The 19,167-nt window shown below is 42.7% G+C and overlaps 1 protein-coding gene across 6 annotated transcripts; it reads left to right on the top strand.

The window, feature by feature from the left end:
• Nucleotides 1–6: 6 nt before the first annotated feature.
• Nucleotides 7–17,711, top strand: SCAND3 (SCAN domain containing 3). Of its 6 annotated transcripts, none has more exons than XM_040457046.1 (4): nucleotides 9–694; nucleotides 10,605–10,752; nucleotides 12,047–13,530; nucleotides 14,590–17,711. In XM_040457046.1, exons 1-4 carry the CDS (start codon nucleotides 275–277, stop codon nucleotides 16,504–16,506), a joined length of 3,969 nt encoding a protein of 1,322 aa, XP_040312980.1. In that variant the 5' UTR covers nucleotides 9–274; the 3' UTR covers nucleotides 16,507–17,711. The 6 variants fall into 6 exon arrangements, with proteins under 6 accessions (XP_040312983.1, XP_040312984.1, XP_040312980.1 ...); XM_040457045.1 differs by having other exon boundaries at nucleotides 12,047–13,542; XM_040457047.1 differs by having other exon boundaries at nucleotides 10–694; nucleotides 12,047–12,081.
• Nucleotides 17,712–19,167: the final 1,456 nt, after the last annotated feature.

The raw sequence follows: 19,167 nt of genomic DNA, 5'->3' as shown, positions 1-19,167 counted from the left end.
GCGGCCTCGGCTTTGCGCCTCGCAGGTAGCGGGCGGCGCGGCGAGCGGCCCTGCGACCCCTTGGCGGCTGAGAGCCCGCCGCTTCCGGGGCGGGCCGGGACCGCTTCCCTGCGGACGGAGGCGCTCGGGTGGCCGCCCCGTGGGGCCACGGAAGCCAGTCCCCTCTCTCCGCGTCTGTCTTCTGTGTTTGACGGGGTTCCTCCGTGCAGAGCTTCGCTGACTGAGGAGCGGGCGGGACGCCCCGCACCTGCCCAGACCGCAGGTGGAGTCCAGCATGGCCGCGGCCTGCGCGCGCGTCCCAGCCTCGGCTAGCCCAGCGTCAGAGGCGCACGGGGACATCATCCAAGTGAAGGTTAAGGAAGAAGACCATGTGTGGGATCAGGAATCCTGCCTGCAGAAGACTCTGTGTCACACCAGGGAAGTCTGTCGCCAGCGCTTCAGACACTTCTGCTACCAGGAGACGCCTGGACCCCGCGAGGCGCTGCGCCGGCTCCGCGAGCTGTGCCGCCAGTGGCTGAGCCCGGATATACACACCAAGGAGCAGATCCTGGAGCTGCTGGTGCTGGAGCAGTTCCTGACCATCCTGCCCGAGGAGCTCCAGGCCTGGGTGCGGGAGCACCACCCGGAGAGCGGGGAGGAGGTGGTGACCGTGCTGGAGGATCTGGAGCGGGAGCTGGACGAGCCTAGACAGCAGGTGAGACCTTGGAGGTGCCTCTTCTGCGCAGAAGTTGAGGGCGTGGGTCCAAGCTGGAGTACGTGCCATCAACTCCACACTGGTGGCGGCACATTCCGGTTTGGGGCATTATTATTTGATCACCGGTGTAGATGAATAGATTCAGGCTTATGGGATAACAGTTTGCACGTAAGTGACAGCTAATCCACAGAAGTAGATGATGTAACCACATGGGAAACCTTGATCTATTGCTTATCAGTAGAAGATACACTTTATTTAGTGGCTGTGAGATTAAACTCTTCTGATGCCCACTATTTTGACCATATATGAAAACAAATCAGTATCAGGATATAAGGAACACCTTCTGGGAAAGACAAATAGAGAAGTAGCCACACTTAGTAGAAATATCAGGAAAAAGGGAATGATGAGATTTGGGTTCCATAATAGGCCCTGTCACTAATTAGCTGTGTAACCTTTGGCGTATCAAACCTTCTCTGGGCTTTAATGTCTTCGTTTGTACAACAAAGAGATTAATTCCATCATTTTCTAGATGGTTTTCAGTACTTGGAGTTGTTGGTATGTGAAACGTATTGAGTCCAGTATCTGGTTTTTCACCCTTACGCTAGAGGTTATTTTTAAGGGAGCATACATGCCTTCTAGGACAGTAATTTTAGAACATTACGGACATTCCCAGTCACATTTCTATAATGATACTATCCATCATAGTATCTGAGTATCTGAACTCCTTAAATATGAACATTTTATGTATACAGTCTGATCCATTAAGACATGTTTTTCTGGAATGCACATCTTTCATATGAGATTGATAAATAAGGAAATGAGTCCATGTAACATTGAAATCGTTCTGGCACGTACATGAATTTTACCAGCAAGTCGATGTTTTGGGCCGCCAAGTGAGAGCAGCTGAATGCAAGGTGTGTGATCATAGCGGATGCAGCAAACCGTGAAGACGGGCAGAACTGTACCAAACGCCCATTTGCCCATTCACCTCCACATCCTTTCTCTTGGCCAGTCTCTGTTTTGGAAATGCTTCTTTGCATGGTTCCCTCCCAGCTTTGTGCATTTTTGGTTAAACTTTTTTGTATTCCAGAAAATGAGCAAGCAGAGGGGTTTACAAGTGCCACAGAAGCATGCTGGTGATAAAATCTCTGCTAGCGAACATAAAAGAACAGCTTTAAGAATTGAAGAAAAGCTCAAAATTACAAAATGCTTTGAAAAAAATGGAAGAATCTGTGACATTGTGCAACTGGTGTAAAGGAGTCAACGTTGCATACTGCTAGAGACAGTAAAAGAAGTGGGAAGTAACAGAAAGTGCTCTAGCTGGAACATCTACCAGTGCTACAAAGTTTGTTTGGACGGGGTGTAAGGAAATGGAAAAACTGGAACATTGGTTAAGTGTGTGGATTGAATACCAAACAAAGAAGGAATCAGAGGCATCCTTTCTCAAATAAAGGGAAGTCTTCGCAATATATGAAGACCTTCAGGAAAAAGCTACAAGTGTCTTCACTTAGTGGAAGCAGTGGCTGGTTTAGTGACTTCAAGAACGGCTGTGTCTTCCAGTGCTAAGCTCTCTGGTGAACTGTGAGTGCGGATAGAGGAAGCTGTACGGTTCTCCCAGGGTTAAGGAATCTGATTGATGAAGAAGGCTATGCCCTGGATCAGATTTTAATTTTGATGAAACCAGGCTGCACTGGAAGCACATTCCCTCAAGGGTCTGTATCTCTAAGGAGGAAACACACAACACACACGAGGGCTTGAGGCCACGCAAGATCGTGTGATGTGATGCGGGGTGCAAATCCCAGTGGAGATATAAAGCTGAGGACTGCTGTGAGTCCTCACGTTCTCTATGCATGAGCTTTGAAAGGAGTCGGAAAGACTAGCCTGCTGTAGTTCTAACAAGAGAGGCTGGATAACAGGCAGATATTTATTGGTCTTTTAGGTGATGTTTTTTTCTACGTGACTTAAAAAGGTAACTGCAGGAGGAAAAAATTATCTTTCAAAAGTCTTAGCATACATTAGTCCCTCCTCCAACAGTTGCTACCCTTTCATCAGATACTGAAGTTCTCTTTTCTCTCCTAGTACAACTTCTTTACTCCAGCCCCTTGATTGGGGTGTGGTTGCAGCCTTTAAAGCTTATTACTTAAGGAGAACATTCAAGGTGTTTATTGCACCTACAGCGGGTGAAATGCACACACAGTTTTCGCATTCTGGAGTCAATTGCACATTAAACCTGCCACTGATATTACTGTGGAGGCCTGGCATGATGGTTCAGGTAGGACGGAGGGGGAGCGGACGGCTCACTTCTGTCACCTGAGGTTCAGGTAGGATACAGGGGGAGTGGACAGAAGATGATGAATGACTGCCATGCAGAGTGCCACAGGATTGTGCCTCATGCATAAGGTCCCCATTTGGAACCGTATAAGCGGCTCCTTTACAAAAGAAGGGAAATGTTTAAGCAGCAGAAACTGCATCTGTCAGTCAGTGTCAAAGAAGTAAACACACGATTGATGAGCCAGAACCAAATCATGGTTTTCTAAAATCACTGCATTTCTTGGAAGATGTGCAAATGCTTCTCCTCCTGAACTTCTGAGGACAGAGTCTCTACTCCTCCTTCCCCTTTCCTGAGCCCACTTTGTGGCACAGTAGCATCACCTCACTGAGGTACAGTGCTATACGGGATGGAATCATCCTTTATAGTATCTTTCTGACTAGGCTTGTATATTACTAGGACCATGGTTTTATTAGCACTCTGGTGACAAAGTTGTGTATATCTTAAGTAGTCTATCCTGTCACTTTATTTTCTCCATAAATCCTGTCACTTTTGTGTTTAGTTTTGTAGAAAGCATGTATTTTGCTCTTCCCTCCAGCCAGCACACCTCCTCCTTTTGTTTCAAAGAAACAATATAGTTGTTTTGTTTGTTTGTTTGTTTTTCCTGCAGATGTGCCTGTTTCTTTAGAATGTTCCTCTCCTACTTTGTTGAGAAATGTGGCCGGTGGTAGGACTTGGTGTTTGGTCAGTTCTGGGTAATGTTCGTATTTGATAGATTTTCATATGACTCAGGGTTATAGAGCTCTCCCTAGTCTTCTAGAATACTAAGTTTGCATAAATGTTTCTCATTTTTCTTGTTTCTATGTGATTTCTGGAAGAAGGGGAAATGCCATTGTTGCAGACATGCTTAGCTGCCCTCTCGGAACACAGGCACCCCTGCTTTCAGAAAGTGTGGGTTGGGGCGCCTGGGTGGCGCAGTCGGTTAAGCGTCCGACTTCAGCCAGGTCACGATCTCGCGGTCCGGGAGTTCGAGCCCCGCGTCGGGCTCTGGGCTGATGGCTCAGAGCCTGGAGCCTGTTTCCGATTCTGTGTCTCCCTCTCTCTCTGCCCCTCCCCCGTTCATGCTCTGTCTCTCTCTGTCCCAAAAATAAATAAACGTTGAAAAAAAAAATAAAAAAAAAAAAAAAGAAAGTGTGGGTTCTAGCTCTCCACTTGATACCACTTTGTTTTTACAAAAGACCCGCATCAGCACAGTAACCGCTCTTTTTCGTAAAAATGAAAATACTCTGTGGATTCCTCAGGTCAGTAAACACAGGAACTAGTGGAGTTCTTTTGTCAGGGCAGCATGGCCTATATGAACTTACAGAAAGTGGGGATACTGTTCACTCTATGCCCTTTCTGCTTCAACAGTTTTCACAGGAACGCCCTACTTTTGTGTAGCAGGGGAAACCTATATCCCCCCCCCCACACACACACACTTGCTTCTTCCATAAAAAGCGTTGATTTTGTTCATGTACCTACCTACTTTTCCAGCTTTCCTCCTACTGGAGTTGGCCCTGCAACGCAGGCCTGGCCCGGGAGAAGGAGGCACAGTCTCTGGCAGTTTCTGTGAAAGCTTCTGCTTTCCTTGTAAGATGGGGCAGGTGCGTTTATTCTGTTTTTGCCCACCGCCTGTCGTGAACATAGCTGGTGTCCAGGCCTGCACAATGGTGGGCACGAGCAAGAACCCCAGGGTGGTGAGGACAGCTGCCCTCCTCGACACCTCTTGTCATGAGACAAAAAGAACACCCCCTCCCCCCCCCCATTTTTTAAAGCCAATATAAGTGTCTAATTGGGAAATATATGCATTTCTAATGACTGTGGCCGCATTATACCACGATTTTACAACCGGAACTTTCGTCTTAGAAAATTTTAAAAATAAAATCCAGGAATCATAGAGTGAAAGACAAATGACCGTCATAACGGGTTTGAGGTTAATTTCATTTCTGTAATTCGTTACTGCCGCCCGGAGTCACCCTTTAAAGTCCGGTGGTGGACGTCCTTCCGGGCCCTGGCGAGTCCCTCCGCTGCATAGACAGAAGGGTGTGCGCGGGCGCGATGGGGGAGGAGCGGCCGCAGCCGCAGGTCTTCGGGTTCGTGTTTTAGTTGCTGTAAGAGTCTTTGCAGAACTGATAGGATTATTGAACTATAAGCAGCAGGTTCCCCTGTCCCCCGGCTGGCATATCGTCTTCACTCCACGACTCTGTTTCTCCCAGTTATGTAAAGATTCGGGCAAATTGAAACGTAGCCTATTGATTATACAAACCAATCTACATAGGATGTCTTTTTCTTTTAATCCAGATTTTTCTTTTTCTCTTTTCTTATTTTAGAGAGAGCGAGCACAAGTGAGGGAGAGGGACAGAGAGAGGGAGAGAATCTTAAGCCGGCTCCACACCCACCAAGGAGCCCCAGGTGGGACTGATCCCATGATCCTGGGATCCTGACCTGAGCTGATATCAAGAGTCAGCTCAACCCACTCAGCCAGCAAGTGCCCCCACATATGATGTCTTATTCTTAAGATCAGAGAAGGGAAGGGGCACCTGGGTGGCTCAGTTGAATAGCCCACTCTTGATCTTGGCTCAGGTCATGACCTCGCGGTACGTGGGTTCAATCCCAGCGTTCGTTGGGTGCTGTGCTGACAGATCAGAGCCTGGAGCCTGCTTCCGATTCTGTGTCTCCCTCTCTCTGCCCCTCCCCTGCTTGTGCTCTCTTTCTCTCCCAAAAAATAAAGTAAACATTAAATTAAATTAAATTAATTAATTAATGAAAATTTTTTTAAAAACGTGAACTTCATTCATACTGTAAGCATGAAAGAATCACTGGAAAAACTTGAAAAGAAGGAAATAGTCTTACTAGATACTAACCTACCGTAAAGCATCTTTAGATGACATCATGGTACTGATACATGAGTAGATGGATCAATAAAGCAATAGAAAGTACAAACGTAGACCCAAGCACATATGAAAATTGTACAATACGTTTGCCATCTCAAATCACCGTAAGGAAAAATGGACTTTTAAATAAATGTTGGGATAGGGGCGCCTGGGTGGCTCAGTCGGTTAAGCATCTGACTTTTGGCTCAGGTCATGATCTCATAGTTCGTGAGTTCAAGCCCTGCATCAGGCTCTGTGCTGACAGCTCAGAGCCTGGAGCCTGCTTCAGATTCTGTGTCTCCCCACCCCCCTCCTTCTCTCTCTGCCCCTCCGCCACTCATGCTCAGTCTCCCTATCTCAAAAATAAATAAACGTTAAAAAAATTAAATAAATTCTGGGATAAAGGGACATAGCCATTTTGAAAAGGCACATTAAATCTATGCCTCATACCATATATCAGAAACAATAAACTTTAAATGTGTCAGAGATCAATACATAAAATTTTAAATACCCAACCACTAGGATAAAGTGTGAATGACGTATTTTATTATCTGGGTGTACAGAATTCCTCCAAACCCAGAAATAATATCAAGAAATTTTTCTTTATGAAATAATTTAAAAATGCAGGACAGAAAACCCACACAGAAATAAAAATGATAAATTTTAGTGAAAATATTTGTAAGATTTATCATAGATAAAAGCTAATCTTTTTGGCAAATGCAATAAAAATGATCAAGAGACATGAGCAGTTTTCATAAACAGATAAATGAATGACTTTTAACTGTACAAAAAGGTGCTCCACTTCAATCATAAAATTACAAGTCAAAACTACATTGAAGTACTTTTGTCACCTGTCAGATGGCAAAATTTCAAAAGCTTGGCAACACAGTGTGGTGGCCTGACTGGAAGATAGGTCCTGTCATATGTCCCTGGTACACGTACAAGATGGCACCTTTCCTTTGGGGGTGGGGCACATTTGGGCAGCATCTAACGCCTACTTGTGCATCTAACTCCTGTTTGTACCCTTTGACCCACCCAGCAATACCCTTTCTGGGAATTTGCTTTGAATATACGCATCTACAAAGAAGAGATGACGTAGACATAGTTTTTCATTGCAGCTATTTGTAAAAGCAGAATGTTGTAAGCAACCTAAATGCTGACCCATGTACAGTGGCTGAATAAACTGTGGCGCATGAATGTAACGTGGGACCATGTACATAAAAATGAAGAGGGTATCTATGAACTGGTATGAGATGACCTCTGGAGAATATTCTCCTAGCAAGTGAAAAAAGGAAGGTGTGAACTACTATGTATAGTATAGAAAAGTATAGACACATTTGCATTAAATTTGTATATATTATGTATATACGTACATAGGTGCAAATATTGGTGTATATGTATGTATATATGTGTTTTACATATTTTTGCAAAAATAAACTGAGGGTAAACCATCACCAACAAAAATGGTTTCTTATGGAAGTGAAGGGGGAGTAGAATATAAGCAATATTACTCTGAATATGTGTTTTGATTTTGGGGGGCATCTGGGTGGCTCAGTCGGTTAAGTGTTGGATGCTTGGTTTTGGCTCAGGTCATGATCTTGTGGTTTGTGGGATTGAGCCCCACGTTGCTCTCTGAGCCGATGGCACGGAGCCTGCTTGGGATTCTCTCTCTCCTTCTCTCTCTGCCCCTCCCCTCTCCAAAAATTAATTAATTAATTAAAAAACTTTTGAAAACTGTATGTTTTCATCTTTTGTACCATTTAAATGCTTCAAATACATATTTTTTTCACTTGGATACTTTATTGGGACTTTTATTTTCCTGTCATAACTTCTGCATTTGGGAATGCTATGGCAATTTTGTATTGTTACAATTTTTCAAAGAAAGGATACATTGGCTTCTAGAGTAAAGATACATATAGCTTTTTTTTTTTCTTTTCTTTTCTAAATTGGCTTAGAAAAAAGTGTTTTTTTCATGACACTTAACAGAAAGGCAGAAACTTGGGAGTCCCAGTACCGGCTGTTCAGAAATATCTCCTAGAGAAAAAAATTCAAAAGCAATGCTTCAAATATTTAAAAAGCAATGTTAAAGGACACCTGGGTGGCTCAGTCAGTTAAGCACCTGACTTCAGCTCGGGTCATGATCTCACAGTCCGTGATTTTGAGCTCTGCATCGGGCTGTGTACTTAGAGCTCAGAGCCTGGAGCCTGTTTCGGATTCTGTGTCTCCCTCTCTCTCTACCCCTCCCTTGCTCGCTCTCTCTCAAAAATAAAAAATAAAACAAAAACAATTAAAAAATAAAAATAAAAAGCAATGTTAAATTCAAAGTGATTAAACACAGAAACAGATGAACTCAACTGTATATCAAATTATTATTAATAACAGAGCAAAAAAACAAGTAACTTGAACACAGTACTCTGACTATATTCTCTTAGTGGAATACTTACTGTCTGTGTACATATAAAGCTGCAAAGATATTGATTTCACATAGTAGGTATGTCGTTGGAAATGTTCTAAAACACAAAGCATTGTAAATTCTGAAACTATTCTGCACTTATTGTAGGTGAGGGCAAATGAGTAAATATATACATCATATTGAACTAAGTTTTTGTTTCACCGTGGGAGAAGGTATATATTAAAATGGAATATAGAAAGGTGAAATAGGGGCGCCTGGGTGGCTTGGTTGGTTAAGCATCCGACTTCGGCTCAGGTCATGATCTCACAGTCCGTGAGTTCGAGCCCCGCGTCGGGCTCTGTGCTGACAGCTCAGAGCCTGGAGCCTGTTTCAGATTCTGTGTCTCCCTCTCTCTCTGCCCCTCCCCTGTTCATTCTCTGTCTATCTCTGTCTCAAAAATAATAAATGTTAGAAAGGTGAAATAAATCTTACTGTGTTGAAATTGTATTGAATTCATGATATTCTGTAAATATGTTTACCAGCTCTATCCATGAAAGTGCCTGGAGGGGACGAGGCATCATTAACAATGAGCCAACCTCCTACTCAGTCTTTGTTACTAATACTGTTGCTCCAAAATGAATCAAGACTTATTGGGAAAACCGTTGAAACTAGTCCTGATACAGGGAAACAACAATGTGGTCATGTGTTTATTTTTCTGGAAAAATGGATGTGACCTAGCAGGGTCATGTTCAAACAATGCAGGAGCCTGATCAAAGGGGCCCCAGGGGCCAGATGGGAGACAGTTGGCGACCAGCATGAGTAAGGAAGGAATAGATTACAAAATAAGTCTATAGTGATATTCAAAATGATAGAAAGCTCTTTATGGGAAATTGCTAGCTAATAAATGTAGAAGAAATTATAAAGGCAGGCAGTAGCCCCCAGTATAAAAATTGATTCAAGCAAAAATCATCAGTGAATGCTAAAAACATTGGGGAATAGGCTATTGATGTCCATGCATGCTCTTACCCCATTGCCGACTTAGTAATTACAGTGGGAAAATGAGTGGATAGATCTGGTGATCACTGCCTTAACTAACTGATCAAATTTAGCATTATCGATAATGAAATAACTTGATAGCATGTGCCCTGTGACATGACACCATAAGTACACATTACTTACGTAGTATCCTTCCAAAAATTACTCACCAGAATCTGTGAGGAAATAAGACAAATCTCTGACATTCTATAAGATAACTGGGTCTGACTTTTCAAAATTGAATGTCATAAAAAAGATTCCTGTCTTTTTTAGATGAGAGAAAGCAAAAGGTATAATGTATAAATATTGTTTCATGGACTTAAAACCATAAAATATATTTTGGGGACAGTTAGGGAAATTTAGTTATAAACCATACATGAGATGGTTAGTGTAAGGAGCAGATGATGTTTTCTTTTTCCCCATGCATAACACTGGGCCAGTTTTCCACATTGACCCTAAAACAACTGTCAGATTCCTTTCTGGGTGTAGTAGTCCCAATCAGATAATTTGCATAACCCCCACCCCAAATATTTATTTTTAATTGCTTACACTGAAACCCATTTACAACTTTTTTTTTTTCCAACGTTTATTTATTTTTGGGACAGAGAGAGACAGAGCATGAACTGGGGAGGAGCAGAGAGAGAGGGAGACACAGAATCGGAAACAGGCTCCAGGCTCCGAGCCATCAGCCCAGAGCCCGACGCGGGGCTCGAACTCCCGGACCGCGAGATCGCGACCTGGCTGAAGTCGGACGCTTAACCGACTGCGCCACCCAGGCACCCCATACAACTTTCTTTTAATTGTCACAACTTAGGATTCCTTTAATGTTTGTGTTGTTATTCCCCAAAACCAAAACCACAGGGATGAGTACCGACTTCTGTCCAATGGAGAGAGTTTCTGTTGCATGGCTCTGCTTTATTAGTCCCAGCATTGTTTTGCTATCTCTCCTTATTCTGTTTGGCATTCATCTTAAGAATTCAGCAAAGGGGCGCCTGGCTGGCTCAGTCAGTTAAGCATCCGACTTCCACTCAGGTCATGATCTTGCAATCCATGAGTTCAAGTTGAACACGGGCCGGAGCCTGGAGCCTGCTTTGGATTCTGTGTCTCCCTTGCTCTCTGCCCCTCCCCCACTCGTGCACGTGCTTTCTCTCTCTCAAAAATAAATAAACATTGAAAAGAAAATTCAATGAAGACTCTTTTTCTTCTCACATTCTATTTCTGTACAAGAATGTTCTGAGGTTTAGTTATGCTTCGTACAGTGATCACCTATATTCATTTCCAGATGTATCGATTTGTCCCCAGGTCCCACAGGACACAAATGGGCCTGAAACTCCTATGGAGGAAATGAGTCCCCTGGATGCGGCACAGGAGTGCCTGGGTACCCAGCTCCCATCTATGGAAGACAGAATGGAATGTGCATCTCCAGAGCCACGCCCCCTGCAAGATAATGGTGAGGTCCAGAAGGAGGATGACGTTTGGGAGCGGGAAGGGTCTCCTTGCTGAAAAGCTCTGAAATCTCATCCATTGCAACCTTACTGAATTCGTCTGAGGGAAGGTCAGCCAGTGTTGGGTGATGCTATTAAAGGAGTTAAGCAGCCAGGTAATAATGTAAGAAATCATTGAATACAAGATTTTTGATGGATATTTTGCAATGGAATTACGTCCCTGTGGCTAAATCAGAGGATAAATCAGTAGGGATGCTGAGCACTCATCCGTGTGCCCATTGGTCTGATTTCTAAAGCCTCTGCCCTAGTTTTTGTCACACATGATGTTTAAGACTTGGATTGCTACTCAGAAATTCTGAAGAAAATGGAATTTCTGGTCTATGCCCTTAGCATTTCAAGGACTGTTAATAGGATAAGGTGTAGTGGAGGCAAGAGCACAGGCTGACTGTTCTGGAGCAACGTCTTTTCCAGAATCTCCAGTATAATCAACACGTTCTACGTCTTGTGAAGTCCTAACAACTCCCCAATTATCCTGCACCTACCAATACCCTCCTTGCTTCTGGAGCTCATGTTCTGGTTCTCATTCACATTGCCCTATATTCCTTTCTTCCCCCAAGTTCATCCTGCTTCACCCTCCTTTCCTACTCATGGCTCCACAGCGTGACACAAAATGTATTTGCGTGGAAAGAAGTACTGTCCATATGGTGGTCTTTTCAGTCGCATTTTGAGACATTGAAACATAAGCCCCAAATGTTGCTGTAACAGTTAACTTGACTTAATAGGACAAAACATGGTATAGTCTGGGGCTTTTTAAAAAAAGATCTATTACTGGGGCACCTGACTGGCTCAGTCCGTAGAGCACAAAACTCTTTGATCTCGGGATTGTGAGTTCAAGCCCCACGTAGTGTATAGAGATTACTTAAAAAATAAAGTTTTTTAAAAAAGCTATTACTGTATTGCTGAGGCTTCACTAGCCAAAACAAATCATCTTTTATAGTTAATAAATAATAACATCAATTTGTTTCTTGTTTTACATAAAACAGTACTTTAAGGCTAATCCCAGATACTGCTCTGGAAAGTCACATCTCTTTACTAGATCAGAACTTTTTGTTCCTAGCTTGGGTTCTTCATTTACCTTCTGTTTCTCCAAGGCTGGGCTCCCTAACCAAACCTGTGTTCCCCCAACTTGTGTGCCCACGCCTCTGTTTCTACCCCAAGCTCTAGTGACTGCTTGGGCAGTGTATATGTTTCAAGTGATATTCCCAAATATTCTAACTGATTTTTTTCTCTATATTTTAGGGTCATTTTTGTGGCTTTCCATGATGTCTCAAAGGGTGGGTGATGATAACCCCAGTAGCTTAGACACTAATGAACCAGAAATGGAACCAGAAAACATGAGAGAGAAGTTCTTCAGGAACTTAGCAGTGTTGCTGGAAAACAAAAGTAATAATACCAAGATATTTTCCAAAGCAAAGTACTGCCAGTTAATACAGGAAGTGAAAGAGGCTAAAGCAAAGGCAAGAAAGGAGTCTGTTGATTACCGTCGCTTAGCGAGGTTTGATGTGATCCTTGTGCAAGGAAATGAGAAGCTGATTGAGGCTATAAATGGGGATACAGATAAAGTTCGGTATTACTTACACAGTGAGGAGTTATTTGACATTCTGCACAACACACATCTCAGCATTGGGCATGGAGGACGTACCCGCATGGAAAAGGAGCTACAAGCAAAATACAAAAACATCACAAAAGAAGTTATAATGCTGTACCTGACCCTCTGCGGACCATGCCAACAGAAACATTCGAAACTCAAAAAAGTTATAACATCAAAACCAATTAAGGAAGTTAGTTCAAGATGCCAGGTGGATATTATAGACATGCAATTGAATCCTGATGGGGAGTATAAGTTTATTATGCATTATCAAGACCTTCGTACAAAGTTGAGTTTTTTGCGGTCACTAAAATCTAAAAGGCCCAAGGAAGTGGCACATGCTCTTTTAGATATTTTTACAATTATTGGAGCTCCCAGTGTCCTACAATCTGACAGTGGGAGGGAATTTTCAAGCCAGATTGTCTATGAACTCAGTAATATTTGGCCAGAGTTGAAAATTGTCCATGGGAAGCCTCAGCCCTGTCAAAGCCAAAGTTCTATGAACCAAATTAATGATGATATCCAAAATAGGATTATCTCCTGGATGCAAACTAACAATTCATCACACTGGGCTGAGTTTTTGTGGTTCATTCAGATGATCCAAAATCAGCCCTATCACAGAGGTATGCAACCAAATCCATTTGAAGGCACATTTAGCTCTGAAGCTAAGCCAGGCCTCTGTCATCCTCAGTTAACCGAAGAACTCATTGCCAGCCCAAATCCAGAAAGTGAATTTGAACCAGCTGACAAAGAATTAGAGAATCCACCAGGAGCACAGTATGAAGAAAATGTTGAGACTGGAACCGATAGTAGTGATATTGAAGAGAATCTTTCTATTACTCCTACGGTGGCCATGAAAAACCCTCCTGAAAGCAGATTAAAATTTTTATCCTGTGTAGTTTGTAAAAAAGAATGCTCAGGTACTAATAGTTGCATATCATGTGATGGAAGTGTCCATGCAGTCTGCGGGGTGCCCTCCCCACATGGGACTGCGGGCTACCATCACAGAATAACGTGCAGTCTTTGCTACGAGACCACCACAATGAAAAGGAAACATGATGAGATCCAAAGAAGTTTGACTGGTCAACCTTCCAAAATGCTAAAGCCTTCAGAGACACCATTTTCATCAGACAAAGTAGGGGATTGGGTAAGAGTTTGAGTATCTGTTGTAGATGAAAGCAGGGAAAGAGCTTCATTACTCTTCACTGTGCTCATGATGAGTGAGAATGTTTGGCAGGGTATATACTAAATAAAGCACAGGGTGGTCAACTTGGATTTGTTTTCTCCAGAGAAAAGCCCATTACTTCTAATTCCTATCCCCCCCCCCCCTTTTATCAGGTTGGAAGTTATAACCTTGAATGCTGCTTTATTTGTTGTGTGGGGTGATGACAGTCTCTCACTCTGTCCTGGTGTGAGGAATTCCTTGGGGGGATAAGGAAGCTAAGATCTAGGGGGTAAGTGGTGTGTGTGAGGGTGTGTTTCTACAGGAGGATGAACATGAGAAAAGCTGAACTTAATGTTACTTTGGGTGGGGAGCTGAGCCAAGAAAGGGCATCTTGGGTCAAGTGAAGTAATTAGGAAGGACAAGAGATGACAAGTTGGATTGTGAGATATGGGTTTGTGTTGAGAAAAAGTTCAGTTTTCAGATATAAATGGAGAACATGAGATAAGGCCAAAGAGCTTTATTTTAAATCCGTAGGTTTTATAGAGTTAATGTGTGTTCAGGGTTGAGTTTTGAAATATGGGGGCTACACCTGATTTGGGCCAGTGGTACTGGAGTGTGATCTTCGGATCAGCGCTGGTCTGCAAACTTTATACCAGTCCACAGTAGGGCAAGTGTACTAATCAAGAGTATTTAGAAACTAGCCACAATTTGACATTGCCGTAGTGCCCAGCACGTGATTACTTGACTTGCGTTTCCGAGTAGAATGCTGGGAGGTATGGATGTTGACTCCTAGGGCAAGTCGTGTGCTGGCATTGTATAGCACTCAAGCACAGTTACAGTGCGTGATATTTTATGGCTAGTTTGTCTGCTGTAACTCAGAAAAAATGTAAGCATTTATTTATCTTTATAACTTCATTTTAAAACCATTTTTAAGTTTGTAATCAAACCTAGTTTTTAATTTGTTTAACATTATTAGACAAAGGAGGAAAGTAACATTTGTGTTTATTTATTTTTAATCCTGATTTTCAGATGGCAAAACGAGCTTCACTGGACTTGTTTGTCAAGAAGAAACATAGCCTTTCTGAATCTGGGGGCAGGAGTAGAAGAAACGGTAAAGGTGGAAGTCAGCCTGAGGAAGTGAAAGGCAGAAGAGTTCACACAGGTTTCACCCGGAAATATGACCCCTCGTACATTGAGTTTGGGTTTATAGCTGTAATTGATGGTGAGGTGCTGAAACCACAATGTATTATTTGTGGAGATATCCTGGCTAATGAAGCGATGAAACCATCAAAACTTAAGCGGCATTTATATTCAAAACATAAAGAAATGAGTTCACAACCAAAAGAATTCTTTGAGAGGAAGAGTAGTGAATTAAAGAGCCCACCAAAGCAGGTGCTTAGTGTTTCTCACATAAACATTAACGCCCTGCGGGCTTCCTACAAGGTGGCGCTGCCTGTGGCCAAGTCCAAGACACCGTACACGATTGCGGAGACCCTGGTGAAAGACTGCATCAAGGAGGTCTGCCTGGAGATGCTGGGAGAGTCGGCTGCCAAGAAGGTGGCTCAGGTGCCCCTGTCCAATGACACCATCGCCCGGCGCATTCAGGAGCTGGCCAGTGACATGGAAGACCAGCTCATAGAGCAAATAAAAGAAGCAAAGTACTTCTCGCTGCAGCTGGACGAGTGCAGAGATATCGCTAACATGATTGTTCTCTTGGTGTACGTGCGGTTTGAACACGATGATGACATAAAGGAAGAATTCTTCTTTTCAGCCTCTTTGCCAACAAACACAACTAGCTCAGAACTGTGTGAAGCTGTGAAGAATTATGTCGTCAACAAGTGTGGTCTGGAATTTCAGTTTTGTGTAGGCCTGTGTTCTGATGGCGCGGCTTTGATGACAGGGAGACGGTCCGAGGTGGTGGCCCAGATTAAGGAACTTGCGCCGGAGTGTAAAATAACACATTGCTTCATTCATCGAGAGGGTCTGGCCATGAAAAAGATATCAGCTGAACTAAATAGTGTGCTTACTGACACAGTAAAAATTGTGAATTATGTAAAATCTAATGCATTAAATTCGAGATTGTTCTCTTTGTTGTGCGACAATATGGAAGCGGATCACAAGCAGCTGTTACTGCACACGGAGATGCGGTGGTTATCACGGGGGAAAGTTCTATCAAGAATGTTCGAAATACGAAATGAACTCTTAGTGTTTCTGCAAAGCAAGAAGCCAGTTTGGTCCCAACTTTTCAAAGACGTGAATTGGACAGCCAGACTTGCTTATTTATCTGATATCTTCAGTATTTTTAATGATCTTAACGTTTCTATGCAAGGGAAGAATGCAACATGTTTTTCAATGGCTGATAAGATTGAAGGACAAAAACAAAAGTTAGAAGTTTGGAGAAACAGAGTTTCTGTGAATTGTTATGACATGTTCCATAATTTAACAACAATTATCCATGAAGTAGGTAATGACCTTGATATTGTCTATCTGCGAAAAGTTATCAATGAACATCTTACAAATTTGTTAGATTGTTTTGAATTGTATTTTCCATCGAAAGAAGATCCACGCATAGGGAACTCATGGATCCAAAATCCATTCCTCTCATCAAAAGATAACTTAAATTTAACTGTCACCCTGCAGGATAACTTGTTGAAGCTGGCTGCTGATGAAGGACTGAAAATGAATTTTGAAAATACAGCATCACTTCCTTCATTTTGGATAAAAGTTAAAAATGAGTATCCTGAGCTTGCTGAGGTTGCTTTAAAATCCCTTCTTCTGTTCCCCTCAACGTCCCTGTGCGAGACCGGGTTCTCGACTTTAAGTGTCATTAAGACAAAGCACAGAAACAGTTTGAATATACATTATCCCCTGAGAGTAGCATTGTCATCCATCCAGCCCAGGTTAGACAAATTAACAAGCAAGAAGCAAGCTCACTTATCACATTAAAAACTTTAAGGTATTCAGTCGAAGTGTGCATATATGCATTACGGAATACGAAAGTTATTAAAATAGCAATTCTCTATATAAATTGTCTGTATGTACACTTTCAGTTACATGTACAGTTTTTATAATTCTTTTCTTGATATATTTCTTATATTTATTAAAATGTAATTTTAAATCTGTTGTTTCTAACATTAAAAAATTTTGGTCTTGTATTTTGTATGTCTTTGTTGTTGTATTTCATTAGGATATGAAGATTGTAGGATGACTTCAGGATGGCAGTGATTTCTCTGAAATGGCAGATTAGATCAGTGAGGGGAAGTGAATTTAAGGCTGGAATTGGAATCGGAGTGTCCTGGGTGGTCAGGTGGGAAGCTAATGTTAAGTTTCCTTTGTTGGTGCATGTCTACACACAGTGTTTACATGGTGAGGACAGGGAAACGCTTATCATGTAATGGTGTCATGGCTTTGGATTCATATTCATGAATTCTGACCTCATGGCAGTGGGGGATTGGGTCATAGTGATGAGTTTAGGTCAGGTACAGAGTTTTAGATTTTGCTTGAGCTGATTGCTGTTCAGGTTCTCTGGGACAGAGCCAGGTATGGCGAGCTCTTCATGTAGATTTATAACCTCTACTGTGCGGAGATGATTCAGAAAAATGGCACACAAATCTGCTCTCCTGTCTGCACTCCCTCGGAATTATAGAAAACAGACTGTTAGCACATGGCAGTTTCTTTAGGGTAAAAACATGCCAAGATCCTTGAGGAAAATGAGTCTTTTCCTAGACAGAAAAGCAACATAACAGTAAGTGCTTATTTTCAAAGAAATGTAACATTGAAAGTTGAAGACGGGAAAGATATGTAGTCATACGAAATGTCACTAATATTTTATGGATTAAAAAGTTTCATTGGAATGGATCCCAAAAATGTTAGAAAGTGGAGGAAACATTTTTCACATTCAATTCAGAACCTTCAGTAGGATTATATTTTATTGTGCATGTTTGATAAAATCTTACAGCTTCTCAAAAAAGGTGGTATTGGTGGATAGATATACGCAACAATGGTTTAATTTCTTCCACCTACATTTTATGTGTCCTGTCTCCTATCTGACTATATTTTGGAACTAAGGGACTTACATTTAAAAAATTTTACCATTTGTTTTATTGATTGAATAAAGTATTGTGCTTCCAATTTTCAAAATTAAAAAGCAATATATGTGTGGTGATTTTATATTTATTTCTATAAATACCTCAAGTGTCTGGGAGAAAATAAACTGATGGACATAAAGAATACATTTTAAAAGAGAACTAATTCCCCTTTATCTGTAAGAAATATAAAGTAGTGGATATTTGAGAACAGAATTAGAATCATCTGGGCAGAATTTTTGGTGTGAATTTTGGCCTTCTTGGATATTTTCTTTACTGGCTACCTGTTTCTCCTGCAAATGATACGCTACCAGGAGGCTGGATTGCTTTACCTGTACCTTTTTCACATTTTGGGAAATTGGACTTTCTTCTGTTTCCTCCTCCCTGTGTGTTTTATTATCTTACTGTACATTTTTTTTCAATTCAACAGCTTTATTGAGGTACAGTTTACATGAAACCTTAACATGAATTGGGTGACTAGTGACTGTAAGTCATGTGATCTTTTTCTTCCTATTTTCTGCTTGTTGTGCAGTGAGTTCACATGTCTGTAGACATGCCAGGAAGCACCCGCTTTGATTTTGCCAGGAAGTCACTTGTAAGTGATCCTTCAGGACGAAGGGCCTTGCATTTCATTCCCAGATTGGGCGTCGGGTTAGGCCGAGGATGTGCTCATGGGCCCTGTGGCTGCCTGAGCAGGAGGAAGAGGTTGGAGAGCGGTGGTTATTCCTGCAGGTCAGCTCACGATCCCACACTTTGGAGTGACAAAGGGATGCAAGTTCCCTGTGGGTCGGCTGACACCAAGGAGTGGAAGTCTGAGCCCTCAGCTAGTGTCCCACTCAGGACAGTGGTCCTGCAGCGGGAGAGCCCTCCAGCAAAGGCTGATGACATTTACAGCTGCTGGGGGTTGAAAGAGGTGAAGGAAGTTAAGCTGAAGGTCGATTCTCTTTCTGTACATATATTTGTGGGCAAGGCCCCCACAAATACCCTGAAAAATATCTCCCATGATCCCATGAGAAAGCTAGAATTCCAGGGTCTAATCAGAGAGCAGGTTACCAGTTGACTCTGTGTGTGTGTGTGTGTGTGTGTGTGTGTGTGTGTGTGTACATACTTTGACATCTTTCCACGAACCTGGCCTCCTAGCAAGGTTTATTGCCATGAGTAGGGCTGAGTTTGGGGGAAGCAGCAGGTCAGAAGAGGGATATGCAGTTGGAGGCTTTGCAGACTTTATGCCCCGATTCAGAGGACCTCCTCCCCATCAGCCCTGGTGGTGACAAGCCCGAAAAAGAAGGAAGTGAGGAAGAAACCCAGGGCAGGGCTTTGTGCAGGGGGGAGGAGGAGGGAGGGAGAAACTGACTGGTGTTAGTGATGCAGTGCGGCCCTGGGCCTCCCTCCCGGGCTGGCCGGCTCCCAGGATTTTTCAGACACTGAGAAGGATTGAGTCGGATTGGGAGGCGCAGGGCTCTGTGGTGTTGCTGTGTCCCTCCTGCAGGGGGTCCGCTAGGACCCTGCAGACTGGATGAGG

This window comes from Herpailurus yagouaroundi, unplaced genomic scaffold (genome assembly GCF_014898765.1).
Source record: "Herpailurus yagouaroundi ecotype Mexico unplaced genomic scaffold, PumYag 219, whole genome shotgun sequence".
Lineage (NCBI taxonomy): Eukaryota > Metazoa > Chordata > Mammalia > Carnivora > Felidae > Herpailurus > Herpailurus yagouaroundi.
Note: the sequence above shows the minus strand (reverse complement) of the source record. Positions and strands in the feature narration are given on the sequence as shown.